Source organism: Sinohyriopsis cumingii, chromosome 15 (assembly GCF_028554795.1).
Source record: "Sinohyriopsis cumingii isolate HCF-2022 chromosome 15, ASM2855479v2, whole genome shotgun sequence".
Lineage (NCBI taxonomy): Eukaryota > Metazoa > Mollusca > Bivalvia > Unionida > Unionidae > Sinohyriopsis > Sinohyriopsis cumingii.
Window position 1 is genome coordinate 61,835,271 of NC_142975.1, and position 16,777 is coordinate 61,852,047.

Below are 16,777 nucleotides of genomic sequence, written 5' to 3' on the forward strand. Positions count from 1 at the left end.
GCGAAGTGTTTCAAACACCGTCAGCAGCTCCCATTTCGAGTAAGATTGCAGCATCCTTATTGACCCCGTCCCCCACACCCCAACGAGAAGAAATGAAAGCTTGGGTTAAAAAGATGATGTCCACGCCTCCTTCGACAGAAGTGAAAAAGAAAGAAGGGAAACCAGAAGCGAAAAAAGAAAAGAAAACCAAAGCCATTCCATTGCCACCTCCACCTCCACCACTACCTTCGACTTCTACTCCCGTAGCCCATCGGACACGTAAATCTGTTTCCAAACCACCCTTTCGACCCACCCAAAGTAGCATCACCGAAGAGTGGGTGACTTATCAACACACCAACACAAAAATGGAAAAAGTCTTAGCCAGCATTTACTACGATCCCTCGCATCCTGCAGGTTACGCAGGAGTTCAAAAATTGTATCGTGCTGCCAAAACGCGACTGAAAAGTCTCCGTTTACCTCAAGTGCAACGATGGTTACAAGAACAAGCTACCTACACTTTGCACAAACCCATTCGACGCAAGTTTGCCAGAAGTCGCACCCGAGTGGAAGGCATCGATCATCAATGGCAAGCCGATTTAGCCGATGTCTCTCATTTGGCCAGCTACAATCGTGGTTACAAATATTTGTTTTGTGTCATCGACGTCTTTTCCAAATTTGCCTGGGTCGTACCCTTGACTTCCAAATCCAGCAGCGAGTTAGTGCGAGCCCTGCAACGGGTGTTGAAACAAAGTGGTCGTCGCCCTCTTCGATGGCAAACGGACAAAGGCACCGAATTTCTGAACCAAGCTTTCCAAAAAGAATTAAAGAAACGTGACATTCATTTTTTTACCACCGAGAATCCCGAAACCAAAGCCAGCATCGTGGAACGTTTTCAACGCACTTTGAAAGAACGCATGTGGAAATATTTTACGCATCACCACACTCTGAAGTACATCGACATCTTACCGCACCTGGTGCAAGCGTACAACCAATCTTACCATCGAAGCATCGGACGTGCCCCGCAAGACGTGACTCCCGACAACGAAGTGCTGGTGTTCGAGCGCCTGTTCGGTACGTCCCCGACGAGGGCTGTCCCCAAGAAAAGTGGAGAGTTGACCGTAGGAGATTGGGTGCGCATTGGCAAAACCAAACGCACTTTCGACAAAGGTTACTTACCTAACTGGACGACCGAACTGTTTCGCGTCACTGGACGAGTACATGGCCGTCATCCTGCCGTCTATAAATTGGAAGACATGAACGGAGAAGTACTCAAAGGAACGTTTTATTTGCCCGAGTTACAACGTGTCACCAAAAAAGAAGACGACGTGTACGACATCGAAAGCATTCTCGAACGCAGAACCCGTAAAGTGGGCAAACGACGTGTCAAAGAAGTCAAAGTACGTTGGAAAGGATATCCACCCAGTTTCGATTCTTGGATCGACGCTTCGCAAGTCATCGACTATAAAAAGAAGAAGTGACCATCATGCCCTTTCACACATCAGACGCAGCTACGTCGACCAGTCCTTCTTCCCCTAGTTCTTCTGTGCAAGATTTACAAAAACAACCCTTGTGGGTGTGGTGTGGAGAACGTGTGCCTAAAACGCAAATCGTCTTTTTCTGCCAAATCTTCGTGGTGTATTGTGTCATCGGGGCAGCCATCGCCAATTTGAGTTTGCAACAAGGAGACAAACAATTGTGGACCATTTTATTGAGCAGTTGCATCGGTTACCTGCTTCCCAATCCCTCCCTGAAATTCTCCTCGAACGGGAACGTTGTGTCCAGTGCCAGTGCCAGTCACCACTCCAACAACAACCACAACCAGAACCCCATTTTGGGCGGAGACACGCCTCTGACATCCACTAACCCCTCGGACAGCCACAGAACTCTGGAATTATGAGTCACCAAAACCAATTTTACTTAACTTTACCCAGTGACAGTTCCATGGAGGTGTTTCCCAACAACACGTTGTGCTGTTACACGGCCAAATTACCTCAAGCCATTGCGTTAGATCACGAAGCCCATTGGGAAGTGGCTTTAGTGGAAATGATTCACCCGACCCAAGTCCACAATGTCCTTCCCAATCAAAATTATTTTAAGGTGGAAGTTCATGACCAACAATTGCAAGTGGAGTTGGATAAAATTGGCACATCTACCAATAGAACCTATGATGAGAAAACTAAAACGTGGACCTACAACTTGTCCATTCTGCCAGGCTATTATTTCAGTGGTCATCATTTGGTCAGCGCCATAGCCTCCAAGTTTAATGGCGTGTTTGGGGAAGCTTTTAAGAAGGACAATATCAAGAACAAAAGTGTCACCATGGAGTACCACAAAGTAGCTCGTCGCTTCTTGATGAAATTTGAGCGAAGTAAAATCGTGTCCATTGAATTTTGTCCTGAATTGTTTGACATGTTGGGCGGTGACATGGAGATGAGGAAGAAATTAGAACAAAAAACACCACCCGAATTACCCATCATTTACGACAACGTGACTTTTGGCCAGTATTTTCGTACCCCGGTAGAACTGAACCAAGGACTGAATTTGATCTTTGTGTATTCCGATGTAGTGGAATACAACGTGGTGGGACACACCTCCGTACCGTTACTGCGTGTCATTCCTTTCAAAGTGGATTCTGCCACGAACGCTGACGAGGAAGGTGGAAACACTTACCACGTTCACCGCGAATTTGTCCATCCTCACTATTTGCCTGTCAGCAAGTCGTATTTGGACACGGTCAACATTACTATAAAAGGAGATTTGGGACAAAATATTCCATTCACCAAAGGAAAAGTCACGGTGAAACTCCATTTTCGAAAACGGTTCTCTCACGATTCGTAAGTCATGTATCCAGTGTACCAAGGGGTGGCTCGACAGCGAGGACACGGTTTAGGAGACATGTTAAAATCGGCCTTTCGTTCGGTGGCCCCGGTGTTGAAACCGATGGTGACACGCGGATTGCACGCCTTGAAAGATGCGGCACTGACACAAGGCAAAGAATTTCTCCAAAATGTCATCATCGACAAACAAAACCCTAAAGAAGCCTTCATGAGGGCAGGTAAAAATGTCTTGCTGCAAACGGGCAAAGACATTTTGGGCCGACGAGACACACCTATAAATGCCCTGCACGCTACCGAGTCAAGCATTCAGCAAGGACAAGGCAGAAAGAGACGACGAAGAAGAAAACACCCTTTCACCAGACTTCAAGCGAGAAAGGCCAAGAAAAGAAGAACCGTTCGAGACTTAGACGTTTTCGATTATTGAAACACAAAACAAAATGATGCACCGAGAGTCTTGCGCTTGTTCCAAGACGGAACTGGATCTGTTTGCCATGCCCCCCACCATGATGACGATGCAAGAATCCCAATGGGTGGAATTTAATCCCATCTCCACACTGACCGATTCCGCTCCCATCGAGTTTGAAATCAAAGGACAGCCCGAAGATTACATCGATCTGAATAGCAGTTACTTGTACTTGAAAGTCCAAGTTCTAAAAAAAGATGATAAAGGAGTAGAAGACGATGACGATATAGCTCCCGTCAACAATTTCATGCATTCCTTGTTCAGCTCAGTGGATTTGTACTTGAATAACAAACTGATCAGCAGCAGCATGGATACTTACCCTTACCGTGCCTACCTGGAAAATCTCTTGACGTACGGAACAGATGCCAAGACAAGTCATCTCAATGCCTGTGTGCTATGGGTAGATGACACACCGGACAAGTTCGACGCAATAGATAAAAGCAATGAAGGCTTTGAGGCAAGAGAAAACAAAATCTTAAACAAGAACAGTTTAGAACTGATGGATCGTTTGCATTTGGACATGTGGTTGCAAGAGAAATATTTGCTGAACGGAGTCAATGTCCGCTTGAGACTGAATCGCAGCAGTACCACTTTCCATTTGCAGGCTCTTAATCTTGATAAGGCTCCTAAAAGCACAATTTTAGAGGCCAAACTCTACGTACGACGCGTAGAAGTGTTACCTAAAGTGGCAAACGAAATCAGTCAGACGTTGAGCAGAACGACCGCCAAGTATCCCATCCGACGCGTGGAAGTGAAAACGTTCACCATTCCCGCTAACCTTCAATCCATAACCCAAGATCATCTGTTTCAAGGACAGCTACCCAAGCGTTTAATCCTTGGTATGGTCGAGAATGAAGCCTTCAACGGAGCCATCGCTAAAAATCCATTCAACTTTCAACACTTCGGCGTGTCCAAGATCGAAGTCAGTCGCGATGGCAAGACCTTGTGTACCCGACCTTTCGAACCTAAATTTGGTGACGACGAGAAGAATTACTTGAGATCGTACTTGTCCCTGTACGAAGCCACCGGCCAGTTAGGAACCAACACCAGTCACGGCATTGAGTACGACGAATATGACGGAGGCTATGCTTTGTGGGCTTTCGATTTCACTCCAGACCAAGGCAGCGACGAGGGACATTTCCACCCTATAAAATCTGGCCAGATTCGTGTGGAACTTCAGTTTGCAAAGCCACTGAAACAGACAGTGAACGTCATCCTGTATGCAGAATTCGATAATACCATAGAAATCAACAGTTTGAGAGAAGTCATTCTAGATTATTAGAAAGCCATGGAAGACTGTTATCCCTCTTTACCTAGTGGAGAAACTTTGGAGATGGAATGTGAGGAGACCGTGGAAGGAGAAGAATCTCAAGACAAAGACGAAGAAGTTTTGATGAAGTCGAGATGGCCAGAACAAGAAGCCCATTTAGTCTCCTGTTTTGCCAAACACTTGGTCGACAAAATGACGGAATTGATCAAGAAAAATTGCTATGGATGTCAAAACGATCATCCCAGTCAAATTCAACACGATAAATGCCTGATGTTGAGTCAAGAAGAAAAATTGGACGAGTATCTGGACGAAGTTTGGAGTCTCATCTCGAACAAAGACGTGTTGCACCAGTGGTATAAAGACTTGCGTGAACATTCTTGTCCACCATTAACCACTCAAGAGATCCATCGTATCGAAGCTCTCCTGAATCAGAGTGAGGAAACAGAACGAATAACCGTTTATTCGTCAGACATTTTCAAGCAAAAAGTCAGGATCGAATTGACGACGTATTATTACCTGTGAAGAAGAAAACAAACACAAATGGATACCTGGGAACTTTATTACCTTTTGAACCACAGTTCGTATACGTCTTCTTGGAATCCCGTCGTCTGTGCTAAAGATGAACTCCCTCATCGCAAACCTAAAGACCATCAAGCTTACGTGATCAACACGGACGATAGTCATCTCCCAGGAACCCACTGGGTAGCCGTCTACTTTCCTCAAGAAGGATGTGTGGAATATTTCGATTCGTATGGATTGCCCCCTTTGGAAGACGATATCATCGACTTTATGAGAAGAAATGCTCAAACCACCCGATTCAATAACGTGAAATTACAAGGCACAGATTCCTTGGTGTGTGGACAGTACTGTGTGTATTTTCTGCATCATCGCAGCCTGGGCTATTCCTTAGAACATTTAGTGACTCATTTCGATCCTCGTTCTTCTGCTAGAAACGATGTGAAAGTAGATCGATGGTTTTGTGACCATTATGCTTATCTTTTGTCTCAAGCTAGGAAACGTAGTGTCCATCAATGGCCTAATGATTTCCAACAGTGGAAATCACAATTTCATTCACAACGTTGTCAGCCTTGTTTAAAGTAGATTGTATTTGAAGAAAAAAATTGTTTGATGTTATAGTGTTGGATTATTGTTAAAAATGTTGTTGTTTAGTGTTAAGTGATTTTTGAATAAAAAATGTTGTGTTTAGAAAAAAATGCCTTTGTCGTTTGTTTAGCTATAAGAATGTTGGATTGATGCTCTTTCATTTCTTACTATCTCTCTCATGAACGTGTGGGGATGTTTTCCTTCACGTCCGCGCTTTAACTTTAAGAACCGGGTTGTTCCCAGTCTAGCCATCCATTGTCGACTCATCCTCCTAAGAAGATGTGCTCCAAACTAGCTAAGCTCAACGAAGCCTACGTGAATCTGCATAGGGTCAGACACAGTCTGATACCGAAACCAGAAGAAATAGAGAATGTGAGAATGTTAAAAATCACTGAAGACCTGATAGAAGAGCTCTTCAGAGAAGAAATGAACAAGGAGAAAGAAGAATGGACAGAGAAGTACAGACTTCAGAGACAGCAGCAACAGCAGCAACAACAACAGCAGCAGCAACAACCTGAAGCTGACAGAGGCTTTGTCGATTGTCGTATCGACACCAAAGAATTCTTCTTCTCTTTCCGAAGAAGCAGATCTATCGCCAGAAAGTCTATCCTCAGAGGACATCGCATTCTTAGAAACTAAAAAAAGAATGCCATAGCAAAACAAAAAAAACAGCCCTTTTCAGGGCTACCCAATACTCTAGAAAAGAAATAACGATTAATTTGCCAATGTGTGTAGGTAGAGTAGTGTTAAAATAAACACTAACTCTTTCTTAAAAAATGTGAGGGTATGAGTTTGTGTGTTAGTGTTTGTAAGTGATAAAGTAGGTTGGTGTGGATAGTAGATTAAAATGATGTTTGTTTTTTGGGCTGCTTGAGGTGTATATTTGGGGTTAGATTGGATTGCTTTGCGTATGTGGATAGTCTATTGAAGTGATGGGTAGCATAAAAAAGTGAGCGAGTGTTTCTTTTAGGTCCGCGCGTTGTTGTTGTTTTTTTTTGGTCATGATCTAGGTAAGATGAATTTTATGTTTTAAGGGGGATGTTTTCCTTCACGTCCGCGCTTTCAGTATAAATTGAAACTCGTTCGGCAGTCCAGCTACCCTTGTTGATTGATCAACACAGCCAGAAGAATGACTAGCAGAATAGTGAAACTGTTAGAACTCCAGATGCACCTGGAATATGCCAGGCGCATAGTAAACGAACTATCAGCGGAGGCTATCGTAGAAGAAGCAAGAATAAAGAAGGAAGAAGAGGAGAGAAGACAGAGGGAAGAGGAGGAAAAGAAAAGAGAAGAGATGATGTCGTTTAATATTCCTGAAACAGAGGATTGGGGTGCTGAAGCGAATCATCCTCCCTCTGCGTTCCCCAGAAGAAAGGTGAAAGAAGACTGGGGAAGAAGATGCGTGTGCGGCGCCAGGCCAGGAAGGTGCAACCATTAGATAGGTGCATCTGGAGTTTAAAAAAACAGCCCTTTTCAGGGCTACCCAATACTCTAGAAAAGAAATAACTATTAATTTGCCAATTTGTGTAGGTAGAGTAGTGTGAAAATAAACACTAACTCTTTATGAATAGTGGAAGTGTTTGTAAATGGTGAAGTAAGTTTGTGTGAATAGTAGATTATGGGTTTCTTAGCGTATGTGAAGAGTATAGTTAGGGTTATATTATATGAAATGAGAAAGTAGGGGATGTTTTCCTTCACGTCCGCGCGATGTTGGGTCATCATCTAGGTAAGATCCATTTTATGTTTTAGGGGGATGTTTTCCTTCACGTTCGCGCTTTTCGTATAAGAACCCACAGTGTTCGTTGTTCAAACCATTCTGCAAAGAATACAAAGAAGATGGCGTCAAACCAAATGGACAAATTACAAACCTTGCAAGACGTTTTAGACAACTTAGGAATAATGGAACAGATGCTATTAAGACTGGTTGAAGACCATTATTCCTATAGTCCCCATCGTGTGAAGATGGAAATTAATAACTTAAGGAAAGCAAAGGACAAGATTAGTGGTGTCATGAAAGAGATCAAGGAGGAGAAGGAGGATGAAGAGGAAAGAATAAGAATACGCAATTGGAACGAAAAAATTGAAAAAGAAGAAGAAAATGAAAAGAAGAAGAAAGAAGAGGAGGAAGAGAAGAAAGAAGAGGAGAAGAAAAAAAAAGAAGAGAAAGAGTGTAGGAGATAAAATAAGAACTTGGTGGAGGAAAAGAAGAAATTAGAAGAAAACCCAAAGGCCCTTTTCAGGGCCAGCCATATTTCTCGAAAAGAGATAGTCTTTGAATTGCCTACCCCTTTTTTAAAAAATTTTTTTTTTTAAAACAAAAATCCTATGTTTAATTTCCCTTGTCGCTCAACAGTCCCACGATTTTTCTCCATGTTAATTTCCCTTGTCGCCAGATTGTCCCACGATTTTTCTCCATGTTAATTTCCCTTGTCGCCAGATTGTCCCACGATTTTTCTCCATGTTAATTTCCCTTGTCGCCAGATTGTCCCAAGGGGGTCTGTAATGATAATTTCCATTGTCGCTAGGGTATCCCACTTCACTACTCTGAGTAATGTTGTAGTTTATAAACAGTTTCCAGATGTGACTCGTTGTTTAATCATACACCACAAGCACCTTGAGTTTAGGATAGTTGATAATCTTCAGTCCTTGCACTATCTATTCGGGCAGATGGGAATTAAAAACAACTTAAAGTTATATGATCACATTGATATATTTCTACACGTAGATATGTATTTTTTCCAGGATAGTGAGGTAAAATCAAGTGTCATTTCTGATGTTCACTGTATTCCTTGTCACGAGCGCGAGCTGTTGGAGGCAAATTGGTATATTTGAAAGCTATCTTGAAAATGCATATTGTTAAATGTGGCCCACAGGAATAAATGCGGGTTTCATCTGGGTCTATTCTTCCGGTATATATATATATAACATTTATTATTTTACATTTGATTCTGTTTGAGAATGTACTGGACAAAATATCTTAGGTATGTCAACAGGAAATTTATTTATATTCAGCGACGGGGACATATTTGACACCACCTGGTGTCTCCTCGGCATACTGATGGAAGATATTTTGTCTAGTATGTTGATGAATCCTATCAGATGTAAAAACAAAAAATGATAGATATTCTGGTAGATTAGCCTCCCCTTATTAGTTTCCTTATTTTAACGCTCTTTGTGCATATTTATCTTCCGCTTGCTTCCCAGCATGGAATGCCTGAAATTTGGGGATCTTTTATGTAATCATAATAATTCCTCTGCAGACATTTGATTTGACACGAGCTACCACACAGGATGTAAAACAGCTATCCATGGATATTATACAAATATGAAAATTGAAAAGTTTCTCTAATCTTTCAAAACAAAGAAGTAGAGACGATTCTTGATCAGGATTAGAAACTTCTAAGGTAAGATTTGTCGTAAAATAGTTTAGATACTACTTACTGTTCAAGAGGTTGGAGATGAAAGAAAGGACCTGATAGTAATTACATTTTGAAAGCCGTTTATTTTTTTTTTGTAAACGAAACCCTTTATCGACAACCTCATCATTTTTCAGGTTCCATCATTAAGTCACTAATTTGTTTAAGATCATATGAAACAAACCAGAAACAACCTGATGTGGATCAAAATTAAAGGTTATTTGTAAGTTTGCATATTTATATTGGTTTCCCTTGTTCGTTTATGACAGAATAACACGAATAACACAAATATGTAAAATTTACACATATAATGACAGTAATAAATCCAGTTTGTTACAAACAGGCTAGTTTCTCTCACTCCCCCCTCTAACCCTTTCTCTCTCTCTCTCTCTCTCTCTCTCTCTCTCTCTCTCCTTATCCAAAGGTATTTCATTATCGTATCGACTCAGCTATTTGTTTAATAATAGTATGTTAATTATATACCACTGCCATATTAAATATATCCAATCATCTCTTTGATGCCTTGTCAAGTTTTGCTTGCTAACATTTTTACGTATCTCTGTCTTACATTTAGATATAAGTCAGATAAATACGTATATCTGTTTTACATTTAGATATAAGACACATATATATGCATCTCTGTCTTACATTTAGATTCAAGTCACATATATACGCATCTCTGCCTTACCTTAATATATAAGTAACACACAATTCGTTTAGCTTTTGACGATTTTCTCTCATAAAACCTCTTTTGCTTCCTAAAATATTTTGTTTAGCCAGGAAGGTGTAAGATACATGTGCATTTGATTGCCTGCTGTGGAAATGAATATTTCGTGTGTGTGTGTGTGTGTGTGTGTGTGTGCGATTTGGTTATTTAAAGAAACGTTAGTCACGTTGCTACAATGTCTGCAGTGTGGCAGTTTATCGTAATGTCTAGCTCTAGGGCATCATGCCGCAGACATGTAGCATCATGACCCACCCGTCACATTATCCATACACCAGACCGACCAGTCCTAACACTAACCTATTAACGCTGAGCGCCAAGAGAGGCAGATGCTAGTACCATTTTTATAAAACTTTGGTATGACTTGGCCGGGGTATCAAACCCGCGATCTCTCTCATCCGAAACGGACGCTCTAACCACTTTGGCCACTAGAGCGGAAAATTTCTTATTACAATAGGCTTGAAAAACTTGAACTTTCAGAGAGTAATATGAATGCGGTTGTATGCATGCTGAAGTGTACTAGTTCGATCCGTTCTTTGTGCACGAGGTTAATGAAGGAACGTGACTTAAGAGCAGACAAATCCAGCTGTAAAATATTCCCAACACTAAAGATTTTCAGCAACATTCAGAACCACACTAACCTATTCTGATCGAATATAAACACTTTCTTTACTCTACACAGATGGTATCAAAGCTCCCATTATTCCTGCTGGGCACCTGCTTGTTTACCATACCGACAAGCCTTGAATTGCCGGACACAAAAGGCAATGGTGAAGACAGTCGAGACAGGACTCCTGAACAGCTGTTGACAGCAGTCTCGAGACTGGAAAGGGAAAGAAGACTTGTGATGGATATGGACATGCCAGGAAACGTATATATTTAGCAATTTCATAAATGTAACAAATAGTAATTTTTCATAAGCATATACAGATAACTAGTCATGACGAACAAAACAGTATATCGAGATAACCTGTAGGTCTGTGTGTCTTTCATTATGTATATAGGTACGTATTTACATCATATATTCACTAATGTATATATATATATATATATATATATATATATATATATATATATATATATATATATATATATATATATATATATATATATATATATATATATATATATACAACAAATAATTTATTTCCCTGAAAAATACGGTCAAAAATTTTAAAAAGATTACGGCTTCCAGAATCAAATCCAAAAGTAATACAAGAATAGTCCACGAATAAAGATTTTGCAGTCCTAATATTGAAATGTTCAAATGATTTCAAATTTGAGTCGCGACGAAGAATCCAAGATGGAAGGTGATGACGTATGATGTAGCCTGTACTATGTTGACGTCTACAGTTCCTTGTACAAAAACAATAATTTATCCTCCGGTCTTGGAAATCCAAACAGAATTTTCCATAAATGTCCTTGTTCAAGAATTCTGTAATAAATACAATAATATTTCCAGAGAAACTAATTAATAGTTAGAGTCCAAATAATTTAGAGCAAATTAACTAATAACTCAAAAACTCAAAAGTTCATTTCTGGTTACAACAGAAGAAAACAACATGACATCAAGTGTTTAAAAGCCCTAGGCTTTGATATCTCTCTCTCTCTCTCTCTCTCTCTCTCTCTCTCACTCTCTCTCTCTCTCAACATCACTATTAATACTAAGTATTTCGCAATTTCGGAAATGCCTAATTGCGAAATATATTGCGAAATAGAGGATGACGTGGTCATGTTTACATGTAAAAGTCACATAGCTCCTGTATGTCCTTGATAAGAACCAAAAATTTTACTTCTAGAAAAAAAATTGTCCACTTGACCCTCAATCGAGGCCAGGAACTAAGCCAAAAATAGAAACAATTGTTTGTATTATTAGGTACCTAAGGAAAGCTCAGGTCAAACTGAATTTTCTGGAAAATATCAAATTCAGTCAACAAAATTACATTATATTGACATGTAAAGAAAACAAAAAGATTCCAAATCCCACAAACAATTAAATCAGATCAAACACAACTTAAATCAAATATAAATTTAATCATATATATATGTGTGTGTGTGTGTGTGTGTGTGTGTGTGTGTGTGTATGATTGGCTCACTGACTAAATTACCTAGCTATTTTCACTTTCTGTATCAACGTGGTTATCCGCAGTCAAATATATCAATATATTATCCAGACAATATAAATAACACTGCGGAAAGGATACAAAAGGATGCGATACAAATTTTAACGCACTGATTCTTATTTAGATAAGTTATAGGAAGGGATAGTAGTCGATTATCACATGTAATTGTAGTACAAACTAAACAAATGCATGACAATTCTAATGCATTCAGTTCAGATATACAGAAAATAAAACATTTTACAATTAAAAATCTTTATTAAATGTATTTACATGTTTGGCATATTAGCTTGTTTTGTATATAAATAATGCATCCTTTCTCCCCTTATACATAATACATAAAATAGACAGAAATATATTTACAGCATGATATGAATACCAGCAAGTCCGTGCAATTACTAAAGACAACAGATACTATTTATCTGCAGGTCACAATAAAAATATTTCAAGTTATGAATTAAAATAAATAAACTGAAATATTGTACGGAACTTTATTTTATTACATTATATGTTTAAGAATTTGGATTTCACAATGCTGAATCAATTAAAATCAATGTCTATTTCTTAGGTAAAGTAGAGAAGAATACAAATGTAGTTTTTGTATAAAAATATTTCTTAATTATATATCAGACGTTAAATAGCATCTCTGACAACGAAGACACAAATGAAAAGGTTGAGGACGGTAGCATCATCAGAGAAGACCTAACCGATGAGAATGGACAGATTATAGAACAGCGCTACCGAGACTGTGATAACGTTTGTTTCCAAATCACTAATTTTCATTTTTGTTTTGTATTTAAGTTATTTTTATATTGATATAAAGCGTATTCAACAACATGTTAATTTATACTTTTTGTAAATAAGTATTTAACATGTTAATTTTATACGATTAGTAAATCAGGTATTCCTTTGAACATACAGCAATGTAAATTATTAATATCATATTTTCTAATTGTATGTTCGTTCACATTGTGTTGTTTACCAGACACACATACACAAACACACACACACACACACACACACACACATATATATATATATATATATATATATATATATATATATATATATATATATATATATATATATATATATATATATATATATATATATCAGATTATTAAGCGAAACAAACACCAAGGTTGATGGAAAAACAAAGAACAGCTTCTATTAATTAATTAATTCAACAATAGTTTTGTTTCCTGTATAGGTAGATGCATGTTCTGTCTTCGCATACTTTATCAAAGTTACGTTGCGTTCGTCTTGGTAACTGATTGCCGTGCATTGCCTGATATGCGCTGATTGAAATTAACATTGAGCTGTGCCTATGGTTACAGTCAGTAAAGGTTATAAGATGTAATTACAGCTACGTATTGTACATGTATACTCATTTATTTTACAAAAGCCTTGAAATAAAAGGGCTATTATGAATGAAAGTAATTTTAGAAAGAAAAAAAATATCCATTTATGTTAAATAAATAAACTTATTTTAAACACAAACATACTAATATTCATATTTTCAAAAAGTTAATTTACGCAAAGCATTCATGCAATGATACTTATTCACAATTATTAATGTTTTTCGTTCTCTCATCCAGAGAAATGAATTGATTGTGATGAAGCCAGGAACCAAACGTGAGGAATGCTTTATTTTTGACCTGGACAATCAGCAGTATGCATACGAGTGCGAGAATACGGGGAACAGAGTGAGCCTGACTATGCTTTTTATTTTAATTATTCATATTGCATTTATTAAATCAAATTCATTATGTACTTCCATGTAAAATGGTTCAATTTAATCTTAACAACCAGAAATATTTTTATGATTTTAAGCAGTAAATGTTTCAGTGATTGAAACAAATGTAAATGAAACAAAGACTGCGGACATGATTCCCCTAATTTTCAAGTTCGACAAGGACTGACAGAAAATCATCAATACAATTACAACACAGGGTGTCTTATTTACGTCTGTAGGTCTGTTATTCCTTGATAGGTTAGTATATATGTTTGTATGCATGCTTGTATTCAATGTATGTGCGAAAGTATTTCTGACTATCCATGTGCCGATCGATCCAGCTATATGCCGGCTCATGCTAGGCATATTTGGTAGTTCTTGCGTTTCACACATATCTGCATACTATAAATAAGATGGAATTAATGCATGTTTATAAAAATTAAGTTCCAAAGTGCAACGTCATCAACTGAATTATATTTGCAAATGTATTTAGAAACGTTATATAGAATAGTCCTTTAATGCAATTTTCTAATACCAATGTTAGTCTTTGTCTCTGATTTTTGTTCATATTATTCAGCCTGTTTTGTTTCATATTCAAGACAGAGCATGTGTATCAAATAACGCATAAGATCAAAGACAAGATGTTCCTGATAAAGGCATTTGGAAGCTCTGTCTGCCAAAATGTGTCGTTGAGCAGAATTGACCACTTGACTCCAGGTTAGGGTAAAATATTCTTCTTTTAGTGTTACGACTCTTTGTTCTTCAACTAAGTAACAGAAAAAGCAACACGTTTTGTAAAACGTAATAAATAAATTGATTTTCTACGTTTTAAAATGAAATTTTAAGAGGACAATGCAGTATTGAAAGCTAAATCCAAAATAATTCTAAGCGTTCTATTACAAGTCCTAAAGAATAGAGTGTTCCAAATTCCAGTTCATGAATGTGCTGAGGATTCAGTATCCTTGAATGTGCTAAAGTGCTAACAGTCTTGATGTATCACAATGACATCATTGTGAAGAATGTTTTACAATAAATTCACAGTAATCCCAAAATGTCGCTTTAGTCCAGAATGTCACATGAGCACTTCTTATTCCAATAAAAAATTTAAATACATGATTCAACTCAAATCATGCCTAAACACAACATTTAAATACATCTGCAGACTGAAATTAAAACAAGAACAATAATATGAATATAAATAATTGTTCACTTATTCCTCCTTACATACATTTTTACTACTCTATGTCGCAATACTTTCCTATTTTTTATCTATTTGGCAATACCACCCCATCTGAGTAATGTCAAAATACAAACCGAGCTTATGTCACAATATTCAAATATCCAATCAGAAAATTACCCCAAACAGTAAATAGTTTAATAATCAAGGCTGGGTTTGAAACTAGTGAACAACCTATTTATAACTCTATCTAAAAATAGAATATTCAATAATGGACCAAAAGTTAAACACACAATATAGACATGCGAAAAAACAGAACTGCTTATTTCTACAAAATACATACCAATTAGACACTTATCAATAGTTTAAAAAAAGTAACAGAGCTGATCAAGTACGATATTTCCCTCCACCATAGAAATCTAGCTTATTATATGCTTTTTCATTTATATAGCTGACGTTGGCGAAAAAAAATTGCAGTTCCTGTTGGGAGCAAGAGGATGCATGAAATACTGCTGTATGGCTGGATCGTGGGGCTCATGCGCACAAATATGCGTTACTTGCAACTAAATTTTGCCTAACGATTCTTTCTGAGCATGTCCATATTTCAACTGTTTTTTAAATGTATATTTTATTGACGTATTTGGTTTTATAATTTTAGAATCATAGTGACTTCAGTTATCTCTATCAGCAGAATAAACTAATAAAAAATGAACAATTAATTTGACGGAGGAAATAATATATATTTGCAGATAAAAGCCATCCTTCTGAATTTATATATTTGGTTCGCCAATTCGAATACTTGAGGCACACAACCATCCATTTACAATCTATCTCTTAATTTATATATATATATATATATATATATATATATATATATATATATATATATATATATATATATATATATATATATATATATATGCTTTGGTGAAAACATTTTTAGACTTAGAATCTCAAAGTATTATTAAAATGTTCGAAACTGAAGGCTAGATACGTGTATAAACTATATTTTGATGACGCAGCATACCATGGATTCTAGAAATAAAATAATGTTCTGTTTTAATACCCACTGTAACACGACAAAGAAATCAATTGTAGCCAGATTTAATTATAGCCAGTTTTCTAATTTGAATTTGGACGACGTCCATATGCGAAATTCAAAATATAAAGCCTGTTTTATGACTGGTTATTGCTTTTGTGTTTTGATGAAACCTTTGATCAGTAAAATAAGTGTTAAATGACAGTGAACTACTCTCTCTTTTTGTGGAAGCAATATCCAGGAAAATTCACGGCAAGTGTCATGATTGGCCGATTGCTGATTGGGCCCATATATGTATGTATGTATGTATGTATGTATGTATGTATATATATATATATATATATATATATATATATATATATATATATATATATATATATATATATATATATATATATATATATATATATGTATATATATATATATATATAGTTTTATTAATATTATATTTATTTTTATTATGTATCATGCGCATTCAAAAAAGATATAATAAAATCAAATACATAAATCTGAAAATTAAAAGAAATCAATATAAATATAATAATATATTATATCTTTATATATTATTGACAACTGTTCAATATTTCATCCGAACTCAATTAATATAGTAAAAAATTATGGTGTGCATAATAATTATAATCAAGTATTTTTTAAATAAATAATTAATCATAATTTGCTGAGAATTAATTAAAAAATGCACTTTCATTTCTAAAGAATTAGTTAACTTATTTTTATTTTTATGATATTAGTTTATACTTTCACTAAGTAAGTTATTCTGTAAATTATAATAATATAAAAATATTCTTAACTAATTGTAGAAAGGGGACATAATTAAAAAATATTGATGAATGTCGAATAGTGTTTGGGAATTTAGACTTTTTGGATATACCGTATTAAGACGGTAAATCCAATA

General features: G+C 36.8%; 1 protein-coding gene across 1 annotated transcript; it reads left to right on the forward strand.

The window, feature by feature from the left end:
• Nucleotides 1-8,851: 8,851 nt before the first annotated feature.
• On the forward strand, nt 8,852-16,068 carry LOC149781923 (uncharacterized). Its single transcript, XM_089934804.1, has 6 exons — nt 8,852-9,057; nt 10,476-10,664; nt 12,544-12,669; nt 13,512-13,619; nt 14,248-14,365; nt 15,277-16,068. The coding sequence occupies exons 2-6, from the start codon at nt 10,476-10,478 to the stop codon at nt 15,390-15,392; spliced, it is 657 nt and encodes a 218-aa protein (XP_089790930.1). The 5' UTR covers nt 8,852-9,057; the 3' UTR covers nt 15,393-16,068.
• Nucleotides 16,069-16,777: the final 709 nt, after the last annotated feature.